Genomic DNA, 25208 nt, shown 5'->3' with positions numbered 1-25208 from the left:
CGTTTCTTTCTTTCACCGAATGCGAAATTTCGCACCATTGCACGAATAAGAACAAGCGCGATAGCGCTCTCTCATTATAACCATGTGGGTGTGTGTGTTTAGGTTTATATAACTCTATGGTGTGTGTATTGTTTGCGCGCATGAAGTTAGCGCAGATCAAACTGAGCTGTGCGCACTCGACTCATATATCCATCCATGAAGCAATGCAATGCGCGTCACAAAACAATGAAAGCAATGGATATGGGCTGATGAGCTGTCGATACATGGTGTAATCAACCGACTAGCAATAATTTTTTTATCAGAGAAAAGGGGTTGATGGAAATAGGCCAACCTAATCTTTATCTTTTTTTATTCCTTTATTACATTCTTAAAAACTTTGTAACTGTTATGAGTTATATAAAAACAAATAATAAATGTAGATATTTGTGCAATGGAAAGAATATTTACATTCGATGAAAGATTAATAGTTCCATTCAACTCGGCTAACGCCTCGTTGAATGGAACTGTACATCTTTCATCTCATGAAAACATTCTTCCCATTGCACGCATACACATTTATTATTTGTATATCATTTACCTATTTTCTCTTTCTTCTGATTATCACTGTTTATTATGTCGTTAGGTAAGAGAGATGAATTTCTACCAGGAGGGTGACATCACACCTCAAAATCAGAAAATCGAGGGGTTTATGTTGCCTCGCTGTTGGGATGAATGCTTGACCAAAAGCAACTTCGCCAGCCGCAGGGAGGCTGTGGACATTTTTAACAGGTGCATTTAAATTTTGTGTTGGAAATATAATTTTTTTTTTCCGATCACATAAAAATTCAATATTTACAGGATGTTAATACCATTTGGATTAAAAAGAAGCAAAAGATCATGAGTTGCTTTATTTGGGATATGATATGTTTCATCATGTTTAATGCTTAAACCAGGAAACATGCATTGCTGCGCTTTTACTTGAACCCTCTAAAAGACACCGGGGGCAGCTTTACCAAAAGTTTCAGGCTTAAAGATAATATCTCGATAAACCTCCATGCCAAATAATCGTATAATTTTCTACAATTAAGAAGGTAATATTTATAACTAATATTCTGCATCAGATGACGGGTGATTCATAATAACATAATTAAAGTTTGGTAGATGTAGCAATCGATTACTTAGCAAAATGACAGATTGAGACATCACAAATCGTCATCCTTTTACTCCTGGGATTTAAACACTTGAAAGTAGCCTTAATGTCCGCAAATGCAATGATTTCTAAGAATACAATCCACAAGCTCCGACCCACTTGTACCTCACAAGGGGCCTAAAATGTAGGCAGGGGGCAGAGGTACCACCCCTGTGATTTAAAAAAAAAAAGATTTTCAAGAAAAAGAAACAGAGGAAGAGGAGGGAAAAAACGAGAGGATCAAAATGAGAAGTCTGGGTCGCACAACTCTATTACCCCTTTGATTTAATAAGCAAAGAATTAAGTCCTTTAAATGTTGTCTCCCCCCCCCCATCAAAATACATGAACTCTGGCTCCGCCCCTCAACGTGACCGGTTAGAGCAATCACTATGTAATAACAAAAGACCATTTTGGTATTCTATCCACCTGACTGTAGAATATGTCACCAAAATTGAATATGTGTGTGCGAACATTTGAATAATGTTGTTATTATTGTATTAAATATAATGATTATTCCCAGGGGACGAGGTGGCCGAGTGGTTAAGGCGATGGACTGCTAATCCATTGTGCTCTGCACGCGTGGGTTCGAATCCCATCCTCGTCGTGACTTTTTTTCTCTCACTCTTATGCAAGCATTGACGAGAAATTTCATATTTTGCATGATTGAACTATAATACCGTTGGATACTGCAGCAATGAAAAAATGAAGATACCTTAATTTTAAGTCAAATAATGTTCAGGTAAGAAAATTTTAAGTCAAATAATGTTCAAGTAAGAAAACACTTAATCAAGACAACAAATTTGAATGTTTGAAAACATTCGGAAGACTGATTCTTCAATGCTTTGGGACCATGTTTTATCAAGATATTAGTAAATACAGTGTATAGCATTATAGCCGTGATATCTGGAATTATTATTTTTATTTCAGGAGATTATGCAGTACTATGTTCACAATGATTATGCATAAGATTTGATTTTTATTATTTAAAATATATATTTACCTGTGTAGGAATAATCGCTGGAAGAAGAGAGGACTTGCTGTCATTCCTGTCAAGTACGGCGTTTCCTTTCACATAACACACTTAAATCAAGTAAGATCGTTATTTTGTTTATGAGGGTCTTTGAGGGTCCATTTCTATGCAAAAATGAATATCCAAAAATGAAAATGATGGGGAAGCATGATTATTTATAATATCACAAAGATTATCAAACTCTTCCAGCTTTCACCCCTCTCTATATTTGTCTCTCTCACTCTCGCTCCCTCTCTCTTCCACGCACAAACAGACATTCACACCCACCTTCACACACACACATACACACCCTCACACACACCATTATTTACACGCGCACACAACCACACACACACACCCAACTTGCACCCAAACACGTGTGCGCGCGCACACACCCTCTAACTCTATTTCTCTCATTCACTTCCTAAATCTCTTGCCACACATTTTTTTTAGTAAAGCTCGAGGGATCCTTGACAATTAGTTGAAAACTGCCAGTTTCCTTCTAGGCCTTCATCATTATATAAGAACATCTTTTATTCACTGTGACGACCTCCTATGATTTATACATTATATGCCAATGCATTTAATTTATGTTATGTTGACTGAACGAAAATGGAATATTACTCACACGCTAAATGCATGTTTGTTGGTGTAGGCCGGTGCTCTAGTCCACATCTACACTGATGGTTCCGTTCTTGTCACACACGGGGGCACTGAGATGGGCCAGGGTTTACATACCAAGATGATTCAGATTGCTGCTAGGACTCTCGGGATACCTCAGGCAAAGATCCACCTGACAGAAACAAACACTACTAAGGTTCCAAATGCCTCGGGAACGGGTGCCAGTACAGGAACAGATCTCAATGGACGGGCAGTACAGGTGAGATTGGAACCTAGAAATAATCATAATTGTTCTATTCATTATCACAGGGCATGGACACAGTCGTACTAATCCTTTTGATCGATGTTTAATATTCTTAATACTTGTCTTTTGAAATTAATGAGTTTTATGTTTACTATTCCATGTTTGTAATCATCAGAAGTGGGGTAGAAGGCTTACTGTAATAGGTATTATAATTTTATTTCTGCCGCTGGCATATGTTTATGATTTCTACTACGTATGTATTGTTAATTCTCTGTTCTCTAGATTGTTGAACATGCCATATTCTTTGTATTGTCTTCATTTTCCGAATGAAAGAGGAAGATGATGATGATAATAATAATAATGGTAATATAATAATAATGTAATTTACTTACGAAATTTTGGATTTAAGTCTCACTACAAAAAAAATGCTATTTTGTTATTCAGACCCCATACTCTCATATTTGTTAAATATCTATTGTCTTTTTATCTTATTATTTATAAGAACGCTTGTGAGACTCTGAAACATCGACTAGAACCATACATGTACGCCGACCCAAAAGGCGATTGGAACACTTGGGTAAGATGATTTTTTTGGTTCTGACCGATTAAGCCACCTTTTTCTTAAATATTTTCAAATTAAAGTATCATAATTAATTTTAAAAAATATTTTTTTTTAATTACTTTTAACAATTAAGGTGTTTACGAATATTTTTCCATTCATTGGATATTTCAGAAATCAATGAATAAGTGTAGCATATGGTGCACGAGCTTTCTCTGCCTCAGCACCTTCTCTCTGGAATAATTTGCCATTAAATTTAAGAATTATACAATCACTGGAGACCTTTAAATCCAAACTGAAATCTTTTCTAACAGTATTAGTTATTGGCACTTTGACACTCATCCAAACTTTCTCATTCTTTCTTTTCTTGTGCGCCTCGGAATAGAATATTTCTAGATAGATGGCGCTATATAAATGCCTATTATTATTATTATTATCATTATTACTATTCAAGAAAATTAGAATTCATTTTGCATTTTTGAAAAAAAGTTTGTATGTAAGAGGAAATTGTTTTGTTCATCCATTAAATGTTTATTATTGATGATCCCATTTTCAATCCAAAGTTGTTTTTATATAACTTTCCCATCTATTTTGATCAATCAGTTATTCCATAATACTTGAAATTTCTCGAATGAATTGATTTTTTTATTGGTAATATTTTATCATCGTATTTTAAATTACTCGTCCAAGTGGCCAAGTTGTGTTAACAAAAAAAAATCCTTAATTTTCTGTGCTAAGAGTACGTTTAACCCATGCAAATTTCAAGCCAAAAATTACAGGAAGTAAATGTAACATTTAAATCCACATTGACTATAGTCTCCAATAATTGTAAGACGACTGATTTTATCTGGCTTTTCATTCCAAATAAAGGAGTAAATTAAATGATAATTAAATGTTTAATTCTTTCAAAAAAATCTTCTTGAGGTTTTGGTAATGCAGACAAACGAAATATAATTTGAGAAAAGCCAAGTGACTTCAAAATAGTTATTTTTCTGATATTGGAGTTAAATTTCTAATTTTCCATACTCTTAAAACATTCTTTTATTTTCTTAAGCTTTGGAATAAAATTCAATTAAAATATGTCATTTAAGTCAGGTGAAAATATACTCCCAATAATCTAAATGGGCCATTAGAAAATCTTAATCCAGATGAAGATGTGTCTGGAGAATGGATTTGTAATAACGAAGTGCCACTATTTCAGATTTATTTTGAATAATACAAAGCTCTGAAAAACCCTGAACATCATCACACGTATACATAATGGTTTTAAGAGACTTGACGTCATTTGTATAAAATATTGTGTCATCTACATAAAGCCAAGCTTAATTTCTATTCCATTCACTGTTATACCTTTAATATATTTGTTTCTCCTTATCCATAAACACATAATTTCACTACTAATGATGTAAAAAAGAGGACTTATAGGGTAGCGCTGCCTTACTCCACATGATATTTGAAAACAAAATCTGAAGCATGTCCATTATTCAAAATACAAGAATATATATCATTGTACATAACTATACTAATCCATGATATCAAATATTTCAAAGCTTGAAGTAAATCAGACCATTCTAATTTATCAAATGCCTTTTCTATGTCGGTCATTAACATAAAACCTGGAATATCAAGTTCGTTTGTAAATTCAATCATATCTAAGGCTAACCGAATATTTTCACCAATATACCGACTATGTAAAAATCCTGTCTGGTCATTATTAATAATACTGCCTAACACATTTCTCAATCTCAACGCCAAACATTTTGCAAGAAGTTTATATTCGGTGTTTAGAATAGAAATAGGCCTCTAGGTCTTTGAAAGGATTTTGGTCCTTATTAGGAATGAGGTGAATATTTCCTCTCCTCTGATCCAATGACAATTTACCTTGTTTAAAGGAATGATTAAAACTATCAATCAAAACATCTCCTAATTCATTAAATACAAATTTATATAATTCACACGGGAACACATCTGTTCCTGAAGTCTTGTTGTTATTCATTGATTTCAGAGCGTTAAATCATTCTTCATTATTATAACACCTTCACATTTCTTTTGTAACTCTGGTGATAAAATATTGGATTCATCACCCTAAGGTAAAGTATCATAAAGATCAACTTGAGACGGATGAGCTGATGTGAATAGAAATTGATAATAGCCTCTGATAGCAATTAGTATTTGTTTTTGTGGCGTCACAATTATATGATTATCAATTTGTAATTTAATTATGACTTCTGTCGTTGAATCTCTTTTTTAAAGATTTATAAAATAACATGTATTTCTTTCACCATTTTCGATCCAATTAGCTCCTGCTCTTATAATTGCATCTGCTGTCTTTCTCTCATATAACATCTCAAGATCCTCTTTAAAAGATTTCATCTCATTTTCATCTGATTCAGATTGATTCTTGGACTTAAGGAATTTTAGTCTAGTTCGATAATGTTGGTGTATTTCATCATTTAGGGATGCCATAAAATCATCAGAAGATATTGTATTTTTGTTTACTTGTTTACTTCATTCTAAAAATAAATGCAATCGTCAATGAAACTGTTGAATGCTACAGGTAATATGTGGACTGTTTTGTGACTATCAAGGCATTACGTAATCATAACTCTCAGTAATGTTTTTATAAGAATGGTCAATGATATAAGTTTGTGGATCATAAATAATATAGGCATTTACCTACATGTATGTAAGTGCTGCTCTGTTTAATCATGTAAATAGCTTGTTGATTTGTTTGATTTGTACTGTGATTAATTTTTTTGATAAATAAAGATTGAAAGAAAAAAGATTATATAGGCATTGACTGTGTCTTCCGACAAATAGATTATTTAGCGCACTCACGTAATCTGATATCTTATATCGTCAGGTGGCAGCAGCTTATAACGATCGTGTAAGCTTGTCAGCAGCTGGCTTTTATAAGTAAGTCACAATGAAGACTTCTAGTAATTTTGCCTGCAATATGCAAACCATGACTAAAGAAAATAATTATTTGAATGTTCTGAATAATATTCTGATGATTTTGAATGACTTATTGACAAAAATATCGTTTTTACTCAGCAAAGAATTTAAGTTATTGTAATATTTATATCATTTCAGTTAAATTTTTTATTTGTCAATTAATCCTACTAAAGAGACTCATATAATTTTGATTTTTGCTGATATCTTTGACAAGATGTGCTTTTTTAGTGGATCCCCCCATTTCCATATTCGCTTTTTTTATACCAGCTTTTGTTATATAATTATGCTAAGTTAAAATGATTTTGTATTCGTACTTTGATTTGTATTTGTATTTGATTTATATTTGTTATGGAAATGAAAATAAACTTCTTGAATCTTGACAAAAAAATCACAATCAATAAGAAAGTTTTTCTAGAAACAACTAGGCAAGTAGATCCTCTTAAAAGTTGTTTTTTTAAATTCCTGCCACTCAGTTGATTGTAGTTTTTTTATCCTATAATTTTTATTAATAGGATATTCTTCACGTTCCATGTAACACTGAAGAAATGTACTAATAAAATTGAAAGGTTTCCATAAAATTCATCGTTTTGTATTCAACGTTCCGCAGGAGAGACGACTTGAATTACGATAAAAAGAAGAACGAAGGAAAACTATTCCCTTACAGCACGTACGGTGTCGGGGTCTCCGAAGTAGAGATCGACTGCCTTACAGGTGATCATCAAACTCTAAGAACCGATATCGTCATGGACGTCGGAGAAAGCATCAACCCCGCTATCGACGTTGGTCAGGTTAGATAGCTTCCTTTTTAGCCCCCGAGGATTCTTCGGTTATAAAACTCGTTGATTGTACAGACATCATTGCACCATGCAAAATCTGTAAATCATCATTGTCATCGAGAAATCTCCCGAATCCATATAATTATTATAGTTCACTTAATATCATTGCTTTCATTTTGGTAATTAAATTTTAACCGAATTTTACCTTGCTTTCTTATATTTTCCTACCTACATGTACTATGAGACTATTATCTTTTTTTTCTTTTCAAATAAAAACTTTATTCACTTTTTCTGCACAAATCATATAATCAAATGCAGTATGCATGTAATACATAACAAATATGTTATACATGTATAGAAAACCAGAAATTTGAATAGATTCGATGTGCCTGGGTCCATCATTATCTGCAATAAACTTAAGTTGTTGTATATTCATAATGCGTTCTAACTCATGTTGGTATTTTAATTTCTTTTGAAATGAGGGAAATGATAAATAACCTTTGAAATATCGAGTAGAAAAAATATAATATTCAGCATATAGAATATCAAAATTAAAAGAATATCCATTTGTGCCTGGTATGGCAAATACAAAATCATTAAAAATAACTTAATTGCACTTTTAAGAATGTATCTTTAAAAAAAAACGACGAATGACGGGACATTCCCAAAATAAATGAGCAATGGTTTCAGAGTGTTATAAACAAAAGAAACACAAATCAGATTGTAATAAACCAACAGTTTTCAAATATTTATTGACACCAATAATATTATGACAAAAATTATACTGAAAATATCTAAGCTTTGTTGAAGATTAACATTTAAAAGGAATCATATAAAATCTATCCCATATAGAACTTGGTTCTAAAATAATGCCCCTCCATTTGTTTTGTGAAATAAGAGTTATAAAGATCTTCTCGACACGCTTTTTATGAACAAGTTTGCATACTTTCGTTACCTTGTTCATTCTTGATATAATTTCCTCCTGATAATTGTTATTTTTAGGACGATCTTAACCTTTCTTCCCATTTAACAGGTATATCAGATATGACACATTAATAATCAAGAAAGTTACATTAATATCAAACTTAAAGTTACCACCCTGCTTCAGCAAATGAGATATTCTAACAACACCTTTATCTATCAAATCTTTTCCAAAAAGTAAAGAGCCATCTACCTTGATACAAGAGTTATTCCATATGATTTGATTGTGAATAAACTCATCAGGAGGATTTTCATCAAAGGTTAACTCACACCAAGACTGAAAAACTTCTGTGATAAAAATATTATCTATTTGCAATTTTTGTTCATTGTTTCTGAAATTGCAATTGAAAAAAAAGAATATCACCAAGACCATTCAGGAAAATTAAAATTTTCAGGCCCGTAATAACTGATTGTATATGTAGCATTTTAAGCCGCCTACATTATAATCTCCAATAATAGTCTTTCCGTTATTGTTTTTCAGGGTTTTTTTTGTCCCATATGAATTGAAAAAATGACAGAGTCCAATTTCTGCAAAAAAAAAGATTAAGAATGTTATGGAAGGACAAATAACAAAAATATAAGTTGGGATATACACAGACTCTTATCTTAGTATCATTCATATATGTTATATGTTCGTGCATATTCTTAGACAAAGAGATGAAAATAGTATAGTTTCTGAATTCGTTTGTTAAGGCATTAGAATCTAATGACCAGGACGGTTAGTATAGTATTCTGATTTATAAACGTATTGTTTTGTTCGGATTAAGCCATTATAAGCGAACTAGGATTATTCCTGTGAAAATGTTTTCCTATAATAATTTAGATCTGAAATGCCTTCATGGGTAGTTTAACACTATTTTCAATCATCAATATTTTTACTGTTCCAAAAGAAGCAGTGACGCCTGTTTCCTAATGGGGTCCGAATACACAACTGACTTTTTTTTCATACCGCTTGACCAAGGTATTTCATTCTCACTCTTGTATGGACATTGCAGATAGAAGGTGCCTTTGTCCAGGGTTATGGTCTCTTTGTCATGGAGGACCTGAGATGGTCACCTAATGGTCAGCTCTTGACCAGTGGTCCTGGCTACTACAAAATACCATCATTTGGTGACGTGCCCCTGGAGTTTAATGTTACTCTTCTTAAGAACTCATCTAACCCTGTCAATATCTGTTCATCGAAGGTGAGTAGTTTTAATGACAGAATACATTTTCACTGAAATATGTTGGAAGTTACTGAAATCCTTGTACGAGTGGACCTGCAACACATTGTCAGTGAAGAACAATGAGCTATTATAAGGTTCTGAAATCATTGTTGTACTACTAGTTGAACTAGAGGAAATTGTTAGTAAGTCCCTTCCTGAAATAGGCATGCGAGCTGGTACAATTATTAAAACTAGCATGAATACACGTACATTCAGTTTTGTCCTGACTACTCTTGTCTTTATCTAAATCACTGTGACACGGTAACTGTGAGGCCAATAATTGGCGGAAAAACAGATAAAAGACTGTGCATTTGATAAAAATCTGTTAACTAAATGTGGATTCGTAGTTTTAGATTTTGTACTGTGCTTTAATGTTATTTTTGTAACTGGCGCTACATACTAGAGGAAATAAGCGAGCTCTGCTAAAGCTTCTGTAACAGTATGGTCATTACTAAGTGCAGAGTAGGACATTAAAATACCAAAGGAATCTTGGAATCATCTCCTTCTAAACTGCTAAAATTTGCTATTCTTTCGCCTTTTACATGTGGATCAACCGGAGCTTATTTTTTTTTCTTATTTCCTATAAAGGCTTGTGGGGAGCCACCCTTCTTTTTAGCCTCATCGGTCTTTTTCGCTATCAAGGACGCAATGATGTCAGCCAGAGCAGATGAAGGTTTAACTGGTATCTTTCGGTTAGACAGTCCATCGGTCGCTGAAAGGATTCGACTCGGCTGTGTGGACAAGTTCACCAAAATGGTAGGTACTCCATACAAGGGAAAGGCTTTTAAGGTCGTCACACCTTTGTCTTCCTTCAAGCTGTTCGTAAGTTACAACGACTTAACGAACGACTGGTGATCATTTCTCAAAGGGGTGAAATCAGCACCTTTGAATATTTTGATGCATAATGTAGCGGGCAAAGAATTAATGTCAAAGTACTGTACGTGCAGCCAGCCATTTTCTCCTTCAAACCATTTCTCAATAATATCAAGAAATTGTTAAGAATTGATTCTATTGTCAACAAAGGCAATACTTGATATAAACAATAGGATCAAGAAAATGGCTAGCCATAGCCTACGTAAATCATTGAAAATGTTTAGGGTTGACAGCCCCATAATGTCCCCTGAGACAGATTGTGATACTGAGAAAGAAGGGTTTAAAAATGATATATAAGATGAGGTGTATTATCCTTGGATTCTCACAGTCCCAATCCTCCCATTCTTTGTTCCTGCTACATATCATTTCATCTCCCCACTAAACCTTTCCTTTCTCTATTCTCCCTTTCTCTATCTTCAAATCTCACTTTTCATTCTCTATTTGCCTGACCTCTTTTTTTCTCCTAATTGTTATAGTTCCCATCACCTGAGCCGGGTACCTTCAGACCATTCTTCGTCCGACCATGAATATAACCGAGAACAACCATCCTTCAAGAGCACGGAAGGCATCATAATGATAATAATAATAATAAACAGTTCTTGTATAGCACATATCACAATAATGAATAATGTCTCTATGCGCTTCCAAAGGACTTGGATATTATTACCCCAGCTGTAGCTTGGCAGCCGTAATTACTAAGATTACTGCCAGGTACCCATTCACCTCACCTGGGTTGAGTGCAGCACAATATGGATTAATTTCTTGCCGAAGGAAATTACGCCATGGCTGGGATTCGAACCAAAGACCCTGTGTTTCAAAGTCTCGAGACGAATCCACTGGGCAACAACGCTCAACGTATTTATAGATCATAAATTTATATGTATTCGATTGACTAGACTGCAATTTTTATGACCCTTTTTATGAGTTTTGTTTTCTACAGGATATCCAAACATCCAATGTAATATTTGTTCATGTATTAGATCTCAGTGTAAAAATTTTCCGTTGTTTTGTAGGTACTTTTCAACGAACGAAGAGGGCTTCAAGTGCTGGTGCCCTCTACGTTCGTTGATATTTTCATAAATTTGAATATTGAATTTAATCTGTTTTATGACGTAACAATTCCATTTCTCCGTTTAACTGAGTTAGAACTTAAGGATATAGAAAATGAGAATTTTGTTTACTTCCCTCTCTGTATAGGGTACTCAATATCAACATTATCCAATTTTTCTACTCTTTTGTGTGCGGAGCAAACAAAAAACATACTTTTTAATTTTTTATTGACATGGTGCATTGTTGATATAAATGTTATTTATCATAGCGAATATGTTAACGTCGGATGTAGGCAATCAAACTTTGTTACTAATATTTCTTATGACTCCATGATGTGTATGGTAAAATCCTATACATTAAAAACATGCTTATAATAAGATATTTTTATGCTTCTAATACAATGCTTTTAAATGAAATATTGATGCTTTAGCATGTCTCATGTGCCGAGTTTTTCTTTTGAGAAAAGCCTATTCATTGCCAATTATACGATGATACACTAAATGGTATATGATTAACAATTTGGACATCTTACAAAATTATATTGATGTAATTTCTTGAAATATGTTTCGTTACAATTGGGAGACTCGTAAAAGAAAATTGAATCCACAAAAAATGTTTTCGTGTAAAAACAAACAGCTCTACATATGCATATCTCTTATTTGCATTGATTATCATTATGATATGTGAAATAAGTGAATCATTACATTACGATGATGGTGTGATCTTATCTGCAATGAACTTCCAAACTGCTTATAAGAAATGAATCGCCGAGAATAAAGCCTTTGAAAATCATTTATTATGGTGATTAAGTTTGCCGATCAAATTTGGAGTGTACAAAGTAAATTCAGCCTGTTATATGAAAGGATATAAAATGAAAATTGTAATGTTGAAAGGGGAAAAAGTGTAATTAGTTATTTAAAAAACCACTTGTGTGTGGATTGTTTGGAAGCTTCATAACTGAAGCCTATATTTTCATGTAAACTATTACAAACAATTGATTAAAAATTGTTAACATTAATTTCTTGCCTGGTAATCTAATGTATGGAAACAGTCCTTTTCTAGTTGGATAGCTTTTGATTGGTATTAATTTTCCATATCACAACATCAAAAAATACAAAGTAAATAGATGTATATACATCATAAAATATATAATAGGCCTGACGTGAAACGGTTGAATAAACCCAACTCAGCTTTGTAAATATGCTAAAACAGTTATTCCGTGTGGTCCATAGAATATACAGTGTACATTGATTTATTGATTTTTTTCCTGTAAATATTCACGACACGAATGATATCATTTTTGTAATTGTATATTTCCCTTTATTTAAATTTCAAAAAATCATAATTACTTTTTAACGTAGAATGTTTCTAAAAAAATACAGAATTGTTGGTATTGCTATCGGATAGATTAAAACTAAATTTATGTTAATAAAAATAGAAAAGGCCGGGTTTGAAGAATATGGGTGTTTTCCTCTTGACCTCCTGCCTCCCCTTTTGCGTACTACCACGGCTGACTATCGAGACAAAATGAACCTGAATCCAGAGAAGTCTTGTGGTGGTCCTGGGGAAACGGGGGGATCCAATGAAGAACATAAAAGCTTCCAATAGATCAGTATGCAATGGGACAGGTGCGTTGCTATATCCTTTGTTAGTCAAGAGAAAGTCAATCAACTTTTGTCTGCACAGACGATGGCATTTTATTCTGACTAAAGAAATGATTAGTCGATGGAGTATTTTTGTTTGACTTCGTTTTTTTTATGCGTTCAAGGAAAGCAATGATAAGATGTTATAAAAGATAAACAGTAGCAAGAGTATAAAGTAAATGAAACGAAAAACGTGTTGTCGAGTACATAATCAAAGTCATGATTCAATTGGAAATATATGCAGTGTGGATAGCAGGAGACCGCCATTGCGAGTGGTAAGGGCTGAATAGATGTGTGTTGCATTGGCATTGATGTGTCCATTACTGTAATTGAATTTTTAACAATGATTAATTTGAATGTATGAGGAATTTATATATCATAATTATTATAACACAATTAGTGCATCTGTTGTCTTATATTAATGCTCGTTACGAGCAGGGCAAATGACAGCCTTGTTTAATAAAAACAACGTGGTCTTTCACTTTGCCTTTGTCTCATAATGATTGTTCTAATCATGAGGCCACGCATACGCGCACCACTTCAAATGATTTTTTTTTTTTTGGGGGGGGGGGTGCTGAAGCACCCCCGCTTACCGGAACCAGGGTCATGTTCTAAGCCCCTGACTGTACTACTCGGTACCAAAATCGTAATTTTAAAAATAATTCTAATGACGAATTTTTACTGGAATCACGAATGATAATCACAAACACGACAAATTCTACTTCAGTTTCACTCAAATTACGGTACGAATTTTACGTCTGAGATGGTTGGCCTGCAAAACATCTTTTGAGTGGCGGCCTTACGTGACCTTTCAAGCACTTCCTTAGATATTAATTACAATTGTCATGCACTTATCGTAGTTTCTTTTTTTGCGATACAGTGCTTCGATTAGCTTTGATTGACAAATCTGAAAGGACACAATACCGCTTTCGCTCAGGAATTCGAATTCAAATCACAGTTTTCGAGTGAACGTGTGAAAGGTACAATGATTCTAAATACGAACTGCAATCATTATTATAAAGATGATTCAAGATTCTCTTGTGAAATACCCAAGGTTGTATTGGAATGTAGATCAATCAAATTTAGTTCTTGCCCAGAGTCTAGAGATTTCGATGCTACCCTGGTCCACCAACTTTCGAAAAAAAAGCCTCCGGGTCATCAGCTCTCCTTTGTGATTTAATTTCCATTTTCAAAAGAATTGGTGCGTAGTAAATGCGAAAAGTATGGATATGAATTCAACTGAAGTTAGTTGGAGAAAGCCGAATTGAGTAAAGCATTCACGTCAAATACACATTAAAAAGAGATGCGATCGAATAATTTTACTCTCTCAATATGATAGACCTAATCTGGTCCCCAGTCTGGTCCCTAATCACACTCATCTCGGTGTGATCGAGACAATCTCACTCTTTATGAAGTGAGATTTGCACCTTTGGTCCCTGGTATCATTCCGAGAGGAATGTGATAAGGGACCATAAGCATTAAATAAAATATTTGTAGAGGAAAATGTTGGGGATATGCAATTGAAGACCTTTTTGTTCTTTTCATTTTTTGAGCTTGTCAATTTTTTTGAACAGAAATACCCCCCCCCCTCCTGGAAAATCCTATATTCGTCCCTGATTATCACTTATACAACCTCTTACCCATTTTCAAAGTGGCTACCGCCCTTGGACAGCCCATCATTTTTTTTTATAATAAGAGCCCATGCATTATTACGTCACTCATATAAAGCGTGCATACTATCGTCATCATCTAAGTGTAAACCGCTTGCATTGTTACGTCACTCAACTAATGCGCGCATACGTCAGTAAATTATCTACTCCACGTTTCGCGTTGCTACCAACTAATCACAATTTTTTCAAGCTTTTCATCGATTGGATCAAACGTTGAGTTCAGCATGTAATTCGCAAGAAAATCAAGTGAATAAAGCAAGCTGATTTACCGGAAGATCGACTATGGAACTTGGAAAATTCTTCGTGCTGGTTTTGGCCTGCATTTTGCTCGTTTTGGGCAATGCAGATGCCAAATTCAAACGCGGAGAAATCTCTACGGAACAGGTGAGTTGTAACAGGAGTGGGGTTATTTTTAAAGGAGAGAGGGAGGGGTGGGGTCTGTAGTAGAAACATCGGGATGGATTTAGGGCTAACCTCTGAATGGAGTTTGGATGTAAAATGTTCATTGACATGATGGGGAGTGTGTGTACACATACCATCCTATGTATACTTATTTTTATTCTTGTAAAAAAAGAATATTGAGAGGGAACGAAGCGAGTGAAGAAAGTCTTTCTGACATGATTTCATCCTATAAGGTAATAATTTGTGATAATTATAATACTAAGGTTGATGATAATAAGTGTAGGCCTATAATTTTTCATATCAGTAGCATACGCAGTATTTTTGAAAGGGGGGTTCGAGCTAAATGAAAAGTTGAGAAGCAAAAAAATAATAAGAAATAAGGTTTTCACCAAAAATTTGAGGTCCCTTCGCACCGAAAAGTTTATTACGGAGGTGGGGAACCCTCGTTGCCACCTCCCTATGTACAAAATGGGTTTTAAAATATTAAGCCGGGGTTGAACCCCCTCCTTCTGCGTACACCACTGTATCATATAAAGAATATGACTAGATTTCAATCGGGTCATTGATAAAAAAAAGTTTTTTGCTGATCTTTTGTACCTGAAATATATTGTAATAAATAAATAAATTTCTCCCAGCTTTAATCCTGGTCGAAGATTTAACACAACACCCCCACCTGGATTTTTTTTTGGGGGATACTCCCCCCGCTATTTTCATTCCGACAAAGAATGAAGAAATCGAATATGGTCTCGCCAGAGAAACCTGGGTTCCGTTTCTTAAAAAAAATTAAACAACATATACACAACTTCTTTAACATGTTTACTATCAGCCAATCAGATTGAATGATTTTAATAGCTTTAATCTGTTATTGCAAATGTGTTATTGTAACAAGTTTTATGAAAAATGCACCAGGTCTTTTAACATAAAGATTCTGTGCAACATTCAATGGTTGTTTTGTATGGTACAGCCTCGGCAAATGAGTGTTGAAAGCATTTAGGATTTTACATTTTTATTATAGAAAAAAGTAGCCGCAAGAATGAAACGGATAAAGTGCAGTGGTAAAAAAAAGGGGGGGGGGGGCATTCACAAATGCGTTTTGAAACTGGGCATTTGATAATGATCTCTTTGTAAAACACAAGATCCAAAAGAGTGTTTAACATTTGAAAAATGGGGGGGAAATGCTTGAATATACCAGTGGTGTATAGGTGAATGGCTTGAGGGAATTGACCTCCAAGAGTTGACCTAAAATGGGGGGAAAACCGAAAATGAATAATGTGAAATATTGTATCTCAATATATTAAACATTATCAAAAGTTGACCAAAGGTAAAAAAAAACTAAAAAGATTTAAAAAAAAAAGGAAAAGGCATGTTAAAAAAAAAAACATATTAATGAAAAATTATCAAAACGTTATAGGCTTAGATTTTTACTTTAAAAGGCTAAAAGTTTATTTCGCGATTGAGAGAGGGCTTGCCTTATTATGCCATGCCGAACAGGTTTGAAAAAAAAGCTTCGTTCTCTTTTATTAAAGACGGGACTTGTTTCAAAACTACTCAAAAAGCCCGAAACAAAATTTAGTTTGCATCTTGACATAGTAAAAGAAAATATTCCATTTAGATGCATTGATAATGTACATTTCGAAAATGATCTATTTTAATAAATGCAAAATGTTCTCCAAGGAAATTACTTTTGCTCAAATAACTTTATACGCTTATTTAATGTCCCCTCTCTCTTACTTCCACCTTTCTTCCATATAGGATATGGCCTTCCTTGGGCAATTTTATTTCCAAAACAGGAAGGACAACATCCTAAACTTCACTATCACATATCCCGCTGTAAGTCACAGATTTAACCATAGATATTCGTAAGATGACTTAGAACGTTACACAATGAGATAATCCATGTCTCAATATCATGAGCATCAAAATCTAACCACGTGTTATTCTAAAATTGGGTAGCAGACCAATCGTAAGTAAGGTATATGTTGGACTTTAAGCACGCACTTCAGTTTATCTCCAAATGAAAAAAAAGAATGAACAAATTCTATTAGAAATGTACATTTTAGTATGAACCATAGATGTTTTTTAAAGAAAATTGTAACATGTTCCGATTTTTTTTTTACATAATGGCATGGAGTTGATAATTAAAACGTAAATAATCTCTTTGGTTCATACAGGTTTGTATATATGTTTTAAATAGAGAGATCGGTAAATCAACAACTCTGTCTATCTATAATATATGTAAACAATTTTATTTTTTTTACAGGACCAATGCTGCTATCGACTCATCATTTTTGATGAAAGCTATGGACAGTGGGGAAGTATACGACCGAACGAAGATAGACTGGTAATGAAATATCATAATAATTTTTTTTAATTATCATATCAAGACAATTGCCGCGGATCAGGTCAGTAATGACCTGCAGTTTTCAATTGATAAAGGTTATTTCATTCTCTCTTTATCCAGGTAGGAAACTCATAAAAATGCCTAGAATATAACAAATACGATTTTTTTTTATGAAGAAGCTGAAAATAATCATCTTTATTTATTCTTAATGTTAGGGTAGGCACTGTCTTATAGTGAAAATACGTTCAAACTCCCAATAAATTTCTTTGAGCAAATCGCCAGAAATTTCCAGTTTTTCTTTTGACACAATCCTGACCGTATAATGCTTTTAATACAATACTTTTTGAGGTTTTAATGTATAATCGTTGAGTTGGGTCTTTAATAAATGTTACGCTATTTTCAGCGTAAAATTGAGCCAGAAAATTACGGTTTCCAAGTAAAAAAGGTTAATGTTTAAATATTTTCTAACAGATCATGATGTTTCTCCCTTTTCACCCATTAGACCTGTCGGGGAAAAATGGATAAGGTGAAGGATCTTGAATATAAAATTAAATTGACTGGCCTTGATCCTACTTGTCAGGTGATCACTGATGACAATGGTTTCAAAGTAAGTAGTGTGTTGTAACGGCAGTATATACACTCTTAATTGTTGGGTGAATTTCGTTCGGCAACACATTGTGGGTTATAATTTTGCCCCCAACCCTACACAAATTCCCGAACACGCATAGTCAAGATCATTTTGACCAAACCGTGCAAAGAAATTGCTGCTCAACTATGACCAATCGAATTCTTACCAAAGTTGTCACATTGATATTAAATCTACCTCTTCGCTAAATATCGGTAAATTCCTTTTAAGTATCTTAAGTTTGTGTGAATGTGTGTTAATTATCGGTCAACGAGAAACAACACAATTTTCAATTACCGTTTGGTTTTTCTACTAACCAACACAGATTTGACAACAAGTTCTTATGACAGATTAGGCATAAGACCCAAAGTTGGTTATGGATCAGTTAAAACATTGACCAACTATTTTAAGAGTGTTCGACCTATATCAATTTCCTAGGAGAAATACTAAGTGTTATGTGTACAATAATTGTACAATTTGTACATATTAACAAAAGAATACGTAATTGTTATCACCATCATCAGATCATTGTTATTATCATCATCATCATAATCGATATAATTATCATCATTATTGGTGTAATAATCAGTAATAGAAGTAGTAAAAATATTTCAGTAGAAACAATAGAGGTGCTAACTTTCCTCCTTTCCAAAGGATTATACCGGTATAACAACTGATAAAAACGCAGGCCAGATAAAACAATAAACAAATTCAAAACAGTTTCTTTTTTGTTATTTTATTGTATAATCATTTTCATTATATTTCTGGAGAAGACCACGTTACAAATAATTTTTCAATATTATGTTATTCAGTGGCTGGTTTGTCAAGATACCATCACCTTCGAATCCCGACAGCGACCACAGTACTACTTCGTTACGTTGGCAAATTGTAGGAGTAATAGAAAGGGGTTAAAGAACGTCTCGTACACCTTACATATGACCAATGGGAAAGATGGACTCTGGACGGAATTTGCGGAGAACCAGAAGTGTAAGATTTGTCATCAGGTTTTTTAAATTGATTTATGGCGTACGGTTTGCCTCATTATTAGGTATATACAAAATAAATAACAGAAAAACATAACTGATTAAAACTATCGATGATGTGCATAAACTTATTAATCACGGAGTTGACATTAATTAGAAAAAAAGGCACGAGGTCGAATTATCGATGAAATGAAATAATTCCTATCAAAAGGAAAAGATTGTTATCAATATCATGTCTACCTTATCTATTGTCTGTTATCAAGGATGTCTTAACAACATTGATGCCACACTCATTCCTTTCTCAAACGGGATATATATGATTTTTTTTTTACAGTCATGATGGAGACTGACTTGGCCTTCTTTCTTGGATACGTGGCGATGGCTATCGTGGCTACTCGATTCAGATGTAAGTACATAACCATTTTTATAACTTTCAGTTATTTTTTTGTTTTGTAATAGTATTTATTAATCATTCAGTTCAATACAAATCATCGTACAAATACTCATGGTATTAACATAATCATATACATTGGATAAATTCAGTAACAAAAATTAACCACTTATCATATGTTCCCCTTACAGCTGTAAGAGGAATTAGTCTATTCTCTCTCGTGTCTACATTTAACTTCTAGCAGCGGTGTCTACCTTTTTTTCACACGATTTTGAGGGAATAAAAAATCAGACTCTGGTGTAAAATTTCACACTTTCATTCATCATTTTTTTTAATTCTTGTTCTAGACGTCTTGTCGCTGAGGAAACTACTGCACCTAACCTATCGGTTATTCTACAGCAGTCTGTTCTTCAAGACAGTGTGTCTTCTACTCCTAAACATCGATTTATCGAGGTTTGCCCGGACCGGACTTGAAATGACTAAGATGCAAGACGCTGGTAATTGAAGCTTATAATAATTTTTTATATCAACAATTAAAATATCAATCTCAAATTTTCAATATCTTAAAATGATCCATTATTGAATGCTTTGTTGAAATATACCGAAAAGGGTGATTTTAAAGAATAATACAGAGAAGTATTATCATGTATAAGTTTTTTGGCAATGAGAAGCATATTAATTGGTATGCATCTTTTTTTTCAGCTGAGGTATTCTCGTGGCTGTCTACGGTTTTCTTTGTGTGTGTTCTGCTGCTTGTGTCAAAGGGGTTCTCTATCACCAGGTAAGTGCAACCTTACACAATGTCTGGATAAATTAATACGAATAAGAGCCCACACGTTAGCCCAGCGATTTAACTTTGGAAGTTTCTTTCCATCACACTAGAAAATGAAAGATCAAGATTGCACCTTAAATGAAACACTAGTAGTACCTTTTGCGATGTCATCTTACACCCTATTAAGGAAAACATAACTTTTTGGGTAGCATTTTGCACCCGGATGTGCAAGTCTGCACCAAGAGGTGCAAAGTTGCAACCTTTGCGTTAACATTGTGAATAAGGGTTTTAAATTTGTTCCTTCCTGGAATGGTTCATCTCTGCACCATCTAGGTAGCACAATGAGCAACCTCTTGTGCTGCTATTTGACCAAAAAATAAGGTACATACATGAATCCCCATTAGTGTGAATGAACATTGTCATGAGCTATTTCTTCGTCCTGAAAGTAATTAATAAGCTTTGATACTTGGAACATGGTTTATATTTACTTGTTGTCATATCTGGTAAGCCTCTGGCAAACTATCAGGTTGTCAACAACAATATTTGTTTGAAAAGTATGCACACAATTTGAAATGTTTGCAATCAGATCGATCGAAGATAAGCGCTGTCGCGATGGTAGTGTTGATGAAGCTGGAGTTGTTGATGATGTAGATGCAGATTATTACAATGATCAAAATGATGAGGAGGAGAGAGATAATGATTTAATATTTCCTTTTTACAGAGCTCAGATAAGCCTACCTGGAACAGTGAAGACAATAGTGTTTGGTGCGATCTACTTGACATTCTACACTATCGTCTTCTTTGACCAACGTGTGCTCCTTGACCCTCAAGACATCATTACTAGTATGACGTCACTATCAGCAAGCGGTTTGATTGGCTTAAAATTTACAGGTAACAGAATGTTCTTTTATATCAGTAAGGTTAAAAAGAAACCCCAGAATGATTGTTGTGCTACGGTACTGATCATGAAATTTGTTAGTAAAATTAAATTAATCAATTGGCAATCTGATCGATATTTGGCCACTATACGATTAAAATAACTCGGAACAACGTCTCCAAGTGTAGTGTTACCCACTCTTATTATAGTAAGATAATAGCAAAATATATCCTTTTATCTCATTCTTTTACTCTGTTTTAATCTCTTCAGGCGCTATCATATTCGTATACGGCTGTATGGTAACGATCAAGAACCACCCAAGAAAGGTGCCCTTCTATTTACCATTCGCTATCTTCTTTAGTGTTTGGTTTGTAGCTGAACCTACCTATCGACTTCTATCCTTGTACGTCTACCCAGTTCTGAAAAGGTATCACATAAAGAGGATAAGATGTGCATTACTTAATGATCAGAAGGAAATTAACCTGCGTGGAAAACACATTCTAAGAATATTCTGTTTACAATCTTGTCGTTTTCAAATAAAAACAGAGAACATGCCTTCTCGATGTCTCGATAAAGACTTTTTCTTAAATTTCGTGTACACAAATAGTCAAATTAAATTTTAAAAATCAAATCAATAGTAGAATTGTGTCATGTTAATCGATAAAATTTGATACACAAGCCTCAATATTTATGTAGGTGTACATATTAATTATTGATATGTTACGCAAAGCTAAACGTAACCTCCATTGTGTCATGAATAGCATTTGTGGTATATATACAAAGAGATAATCAAACTGCAATGTCTCATTAATGGGTATATTTTGTTTGCAAACTCACACACATAAATGAAATGATGTGACTATTCATTAAGCAAATGCACCCAAATATAAACTCATTCTTATGTATTATTAGGTAATCTGCATCACACTTTACTTCTTTTTTTCACAGTCCGAATATCTGGAATGGGATCGATCTGGCTTTGTCTTTTGCTGGACATGCCTATTTCCTGTATTTAACGCGACCGGACCGTCTTAATAAACGGTTCCCTTTCCATCTGCGAGCAGGCAAGGTATACAGAAAGGTTATTTTTTATTATTAGTTTTCAATATTATTCAATTATTTATTTACTTTTTCCCGTCAACATATATCTACGTTTTAAAAACAGATGAGTTCAGGTTACATTGCCTTCTCGTAAAAAAATCATAGAAACTAAAATATTTTACTTGAAAAGGAAAGTTCAGAAAATTATTATTACATTTTTGCTGAAATAAAAGAAAAGAACGTAAAAGCGTTTTGATAAAAATAAACATATTGGCCTTTTGAGTTTTGTGATTCGTTCTTCTTAACCTAGGTTTCATTCCGTGATATCGATGAGAACGTAGAAGATCTCTATGTTCCTTCGAGGGACTTTCATTCAGTTTTCCAAACTGGAGAGAAATCGAATACCAGAACTGGACCGGCATTGACTATTCCCGAAGAACCCCAGCACTTCGAAACACCGGTGGTAGGCTTTTGTTTAATCTAGAATTCCATATAGCTTTTCTTAATCAATAAGCTGAAAAAAAAAGTTATGAAGCATCAGTGACAATTAAAATTAAAATTTAATTGAATGTTATCGTGTTCATGTGTACAACGGCCCGAAAATAAGAAATCAATGTCCATTTAACAACAAACCGGCCTGAAAAAAAGATTTTCAAGCAAAGACAAACACTACATTTTGCTTTACGTGTTGTTTGAAATTCAATTTTCTTCTAAATTCAGGTGGCTTTCAACGCACCTTCTGAAGAGTGCCTGGCTGTTCTTCCTCGACCATCCTCACCTGAGATACCAACCGTGTCTGCTACTGTCGACCTATCGTACCGAACACCCTCACCTGTTATAAAAACGGTATCTGGTACTGTTCAGACGCAGGCACCTGCAACGTCCTCGGTATTTGTGTCCATGCCTTCCGTAATGGCTAGGCAGTCATTTAAGATCACCCCTGCTGGCTCACCAACCTGTAAAGTACGCATGGAACAAATTCATGAGGAAGACAGGTCGGCAGTTGAGATATCCACGGTAGGTTGGAAAAGATTGTTTACATTCAGAATAATAAAAAAATCTCTCATGGACACCGAGCTATTTCAGTAGTAAAATAAAAATTGCAATTGCAAGTATTTCATATGCATGCCTCAAGATGTTCTTTGTCCTTTTTGCAAATTTGGTCTAGGTTAGCTAGGAGTAAATATATCGGTTACTTGTGTCTTCAAAAGGTTGCAATCAATATTTACATTTTTATTTACTTTTTATATGATGACATGGCAATAATTATTTACTACTTTTAAACCGAATACTTTAACAATCAACGCGGTTAAACTCAACTTTATTAGAATAAGATCGATCTTTGTTCAATCAATTGAAATTTATTAAAATATTATATACACACAATTTCATTTGCTTTTCTTTGATATAGGCTTCTGTCCCTAATGGAGGGTTCTCTGTATTCTGCGTCCAGAAACAACCGGTGAGTACCTTTAAGATTTATATTTAACAATACAATACTAATAATATAAACTTTGGATGGGTTCTTTCTTGTTTACTCAAGGTAATATATGTTTGTGTTTATTCGGTGAATCAGATAAACAATTTTTAAAAAATTATCTCAATGCCCAAGAGCGCACTTGTATTTCGAATTCTTTGAAATGTGCACCATTATTAAGCGAACTGCAGAGCTATTTAATGAAGATGTTAACATCGTGTACTTAATACAGGACACTGGAACTTCTCCTGTATCTGATTCCATCACAAAGGAACAAAAGGATACATTACAATCTGACGAAAAGGTAAAGTATTTTATTGATCTAAAAATTTATTTTAGCTTTAAAGCAAAGAAACGGTTCATAATGAAGAATTCACCATTTAATGTGATTATGAATAAAATATTAGGTTCGTACATTACCGTACATATATATATATATCGCTCATGTCTGTCAGAGTGTCAGATATAACTCTCGGGGCACTCCACTATAATTTTGTTTCTTCAGCCTAGCTGTCTAAGCGGCGCTTTACCATTTAAAAGAATTAATTCCTTCCGGATCTCTATTTACCTCAACTGAGTCGAATGGGGCATTAGTAGATTGATCAGCTTAAATTATTTTATATTTTAAAAATCATATTTTCTACTTGATCCTAAAGCTATGTGTTTGGTAAATAGATGGACAATTATACATAAATCAGACTAGAACAACATAAAGAATACATAAAGTAATACTGTGTTGCATACACGATCCAAGAATTATTCCAAACTGACCTTCACTGTCAAGAACCCTGTTTACACTTTTTACATATAAATTCATGTAACCTAATTTTCATATGAAATTAAGTTCGCTTTTATTTCCTCTCTCATAGCTTGTTGCTCCAAAAGGATATTCGATCTTCTCTGTGAACAACCGACCGGTAGGTATCTCAGAATGTACGACCGTAGTTATTATGAGATGGATTTTTAAAATCCTTATAATGATAAATATCATCATACATTAAAGGAACGTGAATTATACTCTACTGAATATGATTTTTTTACCAAAATCTGATTGAAAATGAACATGAATATACATACTTCCAATAGATAAACAATCATTCCGTTTACATTATTATGACGAGTTTACAAGTTAATGTAATTTGTTTTTGTTTTAAAAGGACACCCTCTCTTATTCCAAGAACACTGGCATGGATGTAACGGATCAAACACAGACCAATTCTGTGAAGAAGGTAAGGGCATAAAAATCACACATTGCACATAATATACTAAATCAACTTATTTGAAGTTTCTCAGAGTTTCATTAAATTTGTTTGAGTCAGTGTACCAATATATAAATATGGTTTGTTTGCACAGTTAGCAGTTTTAGTTTCAGTTTTATGAATTAGTTTTAGCAGGGTATCTTCTCCATGGCTATTAATATTACACTTGTACTTTAGGGAATGTTATATAGTTGCATTTGTTGTAAGTAATGAAGTGTCATTTTTCATATAAAAATAAATATGAGAAAACATAGTTTAATAGTTCTTTCTATTGATTTCATTCCTT

At 33.7% G+C, this 25208-nt stretch overlaps 2 protein-coding genes and 1 non-coding gene across 4 annotated transcripts in view; all 3 read left to right on the top strand.

Moving 5' to 3' along the window:
• Window positions 1-11025, top strand: part of LOC121418414 (xanthine dehydrogenase/oxidase-like) — a 34864-nt gene extending 23839 nt beyond the window's left edge. The window contains exons 24-32 of one of the 2 annotated variants that reach the window (XM_041612259.1): window positions 623-768; window positions 2177-2258; window positions 2833-3057; window positions 3545-3619; window positions 6465-6517; window positions 7164-7344; window positions 9309-9497; window positions 10107-10274; window positions 10868-11025. In XM_041612259.1, coding sequence (XP_041468193.1) covers window positions 623-768; window positions 2177-2258; window positions 2833-3057; window positions 3545-3619; window positions 6465-6517; window positions 7164-7344; window positions 9309-9497; window positions 10107-10274; window positions 10868-10918 — 1170 coding nt within the window. In that variant the 3' untranslated portion in view covers window positions 10919-11025. Of the gene's footprint in view, window positions 1-622; window positions 769-2176; window positions 2259-2832; window positions 3058-3544; window positions 3620-6464; window positions 6518-7163; window positions 7345-9308; window positions 9498-10106; window positions 10275-10867 lie in introns of those variants that run through there. The other variant, XM_041612260.1, reaches the window with a different exon arrangement.
• On the top strand, window positions 1691-1772 carry TRNAS-GCU. Its single transcript has one exon. It is a non-coding gene; the product is annotated as a tRNA-Ser (tRNA).
• Window positions 11026-12757: 1732 nt separating the features above from the next.
• The window catches only part of LOC121418051 (xanthine dehydrogenase/oxidase-like), a 55038-nt gene continuing 42587 nt past the window's right edge, over window positions 12758-25208 (top strand). The window contains exon 1 of the mRNA XM_041611755.1: window positions 12758-13359. Coding sequence (XP_041467689.1) covers window positions 13264-13359 — 96 coding nt within the window. The 5' untranslated portion in view covers window positions 12758-13263. The remainder of the gene's footprint in view (window positions 13360-25208) is intronic.

This window comes from Lytechinus variegatus, chromosome 7, assembly GCF_018143015.1.
Source record: "Lytechinus variegatus isolate NC3 chromosome 7, Lvar_3.0, whole genome shotgun sequence".
NCBI classification, from domain to species: domain Eukaryota; kingdom Metazoa; phylum Echinodermata; class Echinoidea; order Temnopleuroida; family Toxopneustidae; genus Lytechinus; species Lytechinus variegatus.
Note: the sequence above shows the minus strand (reverse complement) of the source record. Positions and strands in the feature narration are given on the sequence as shown.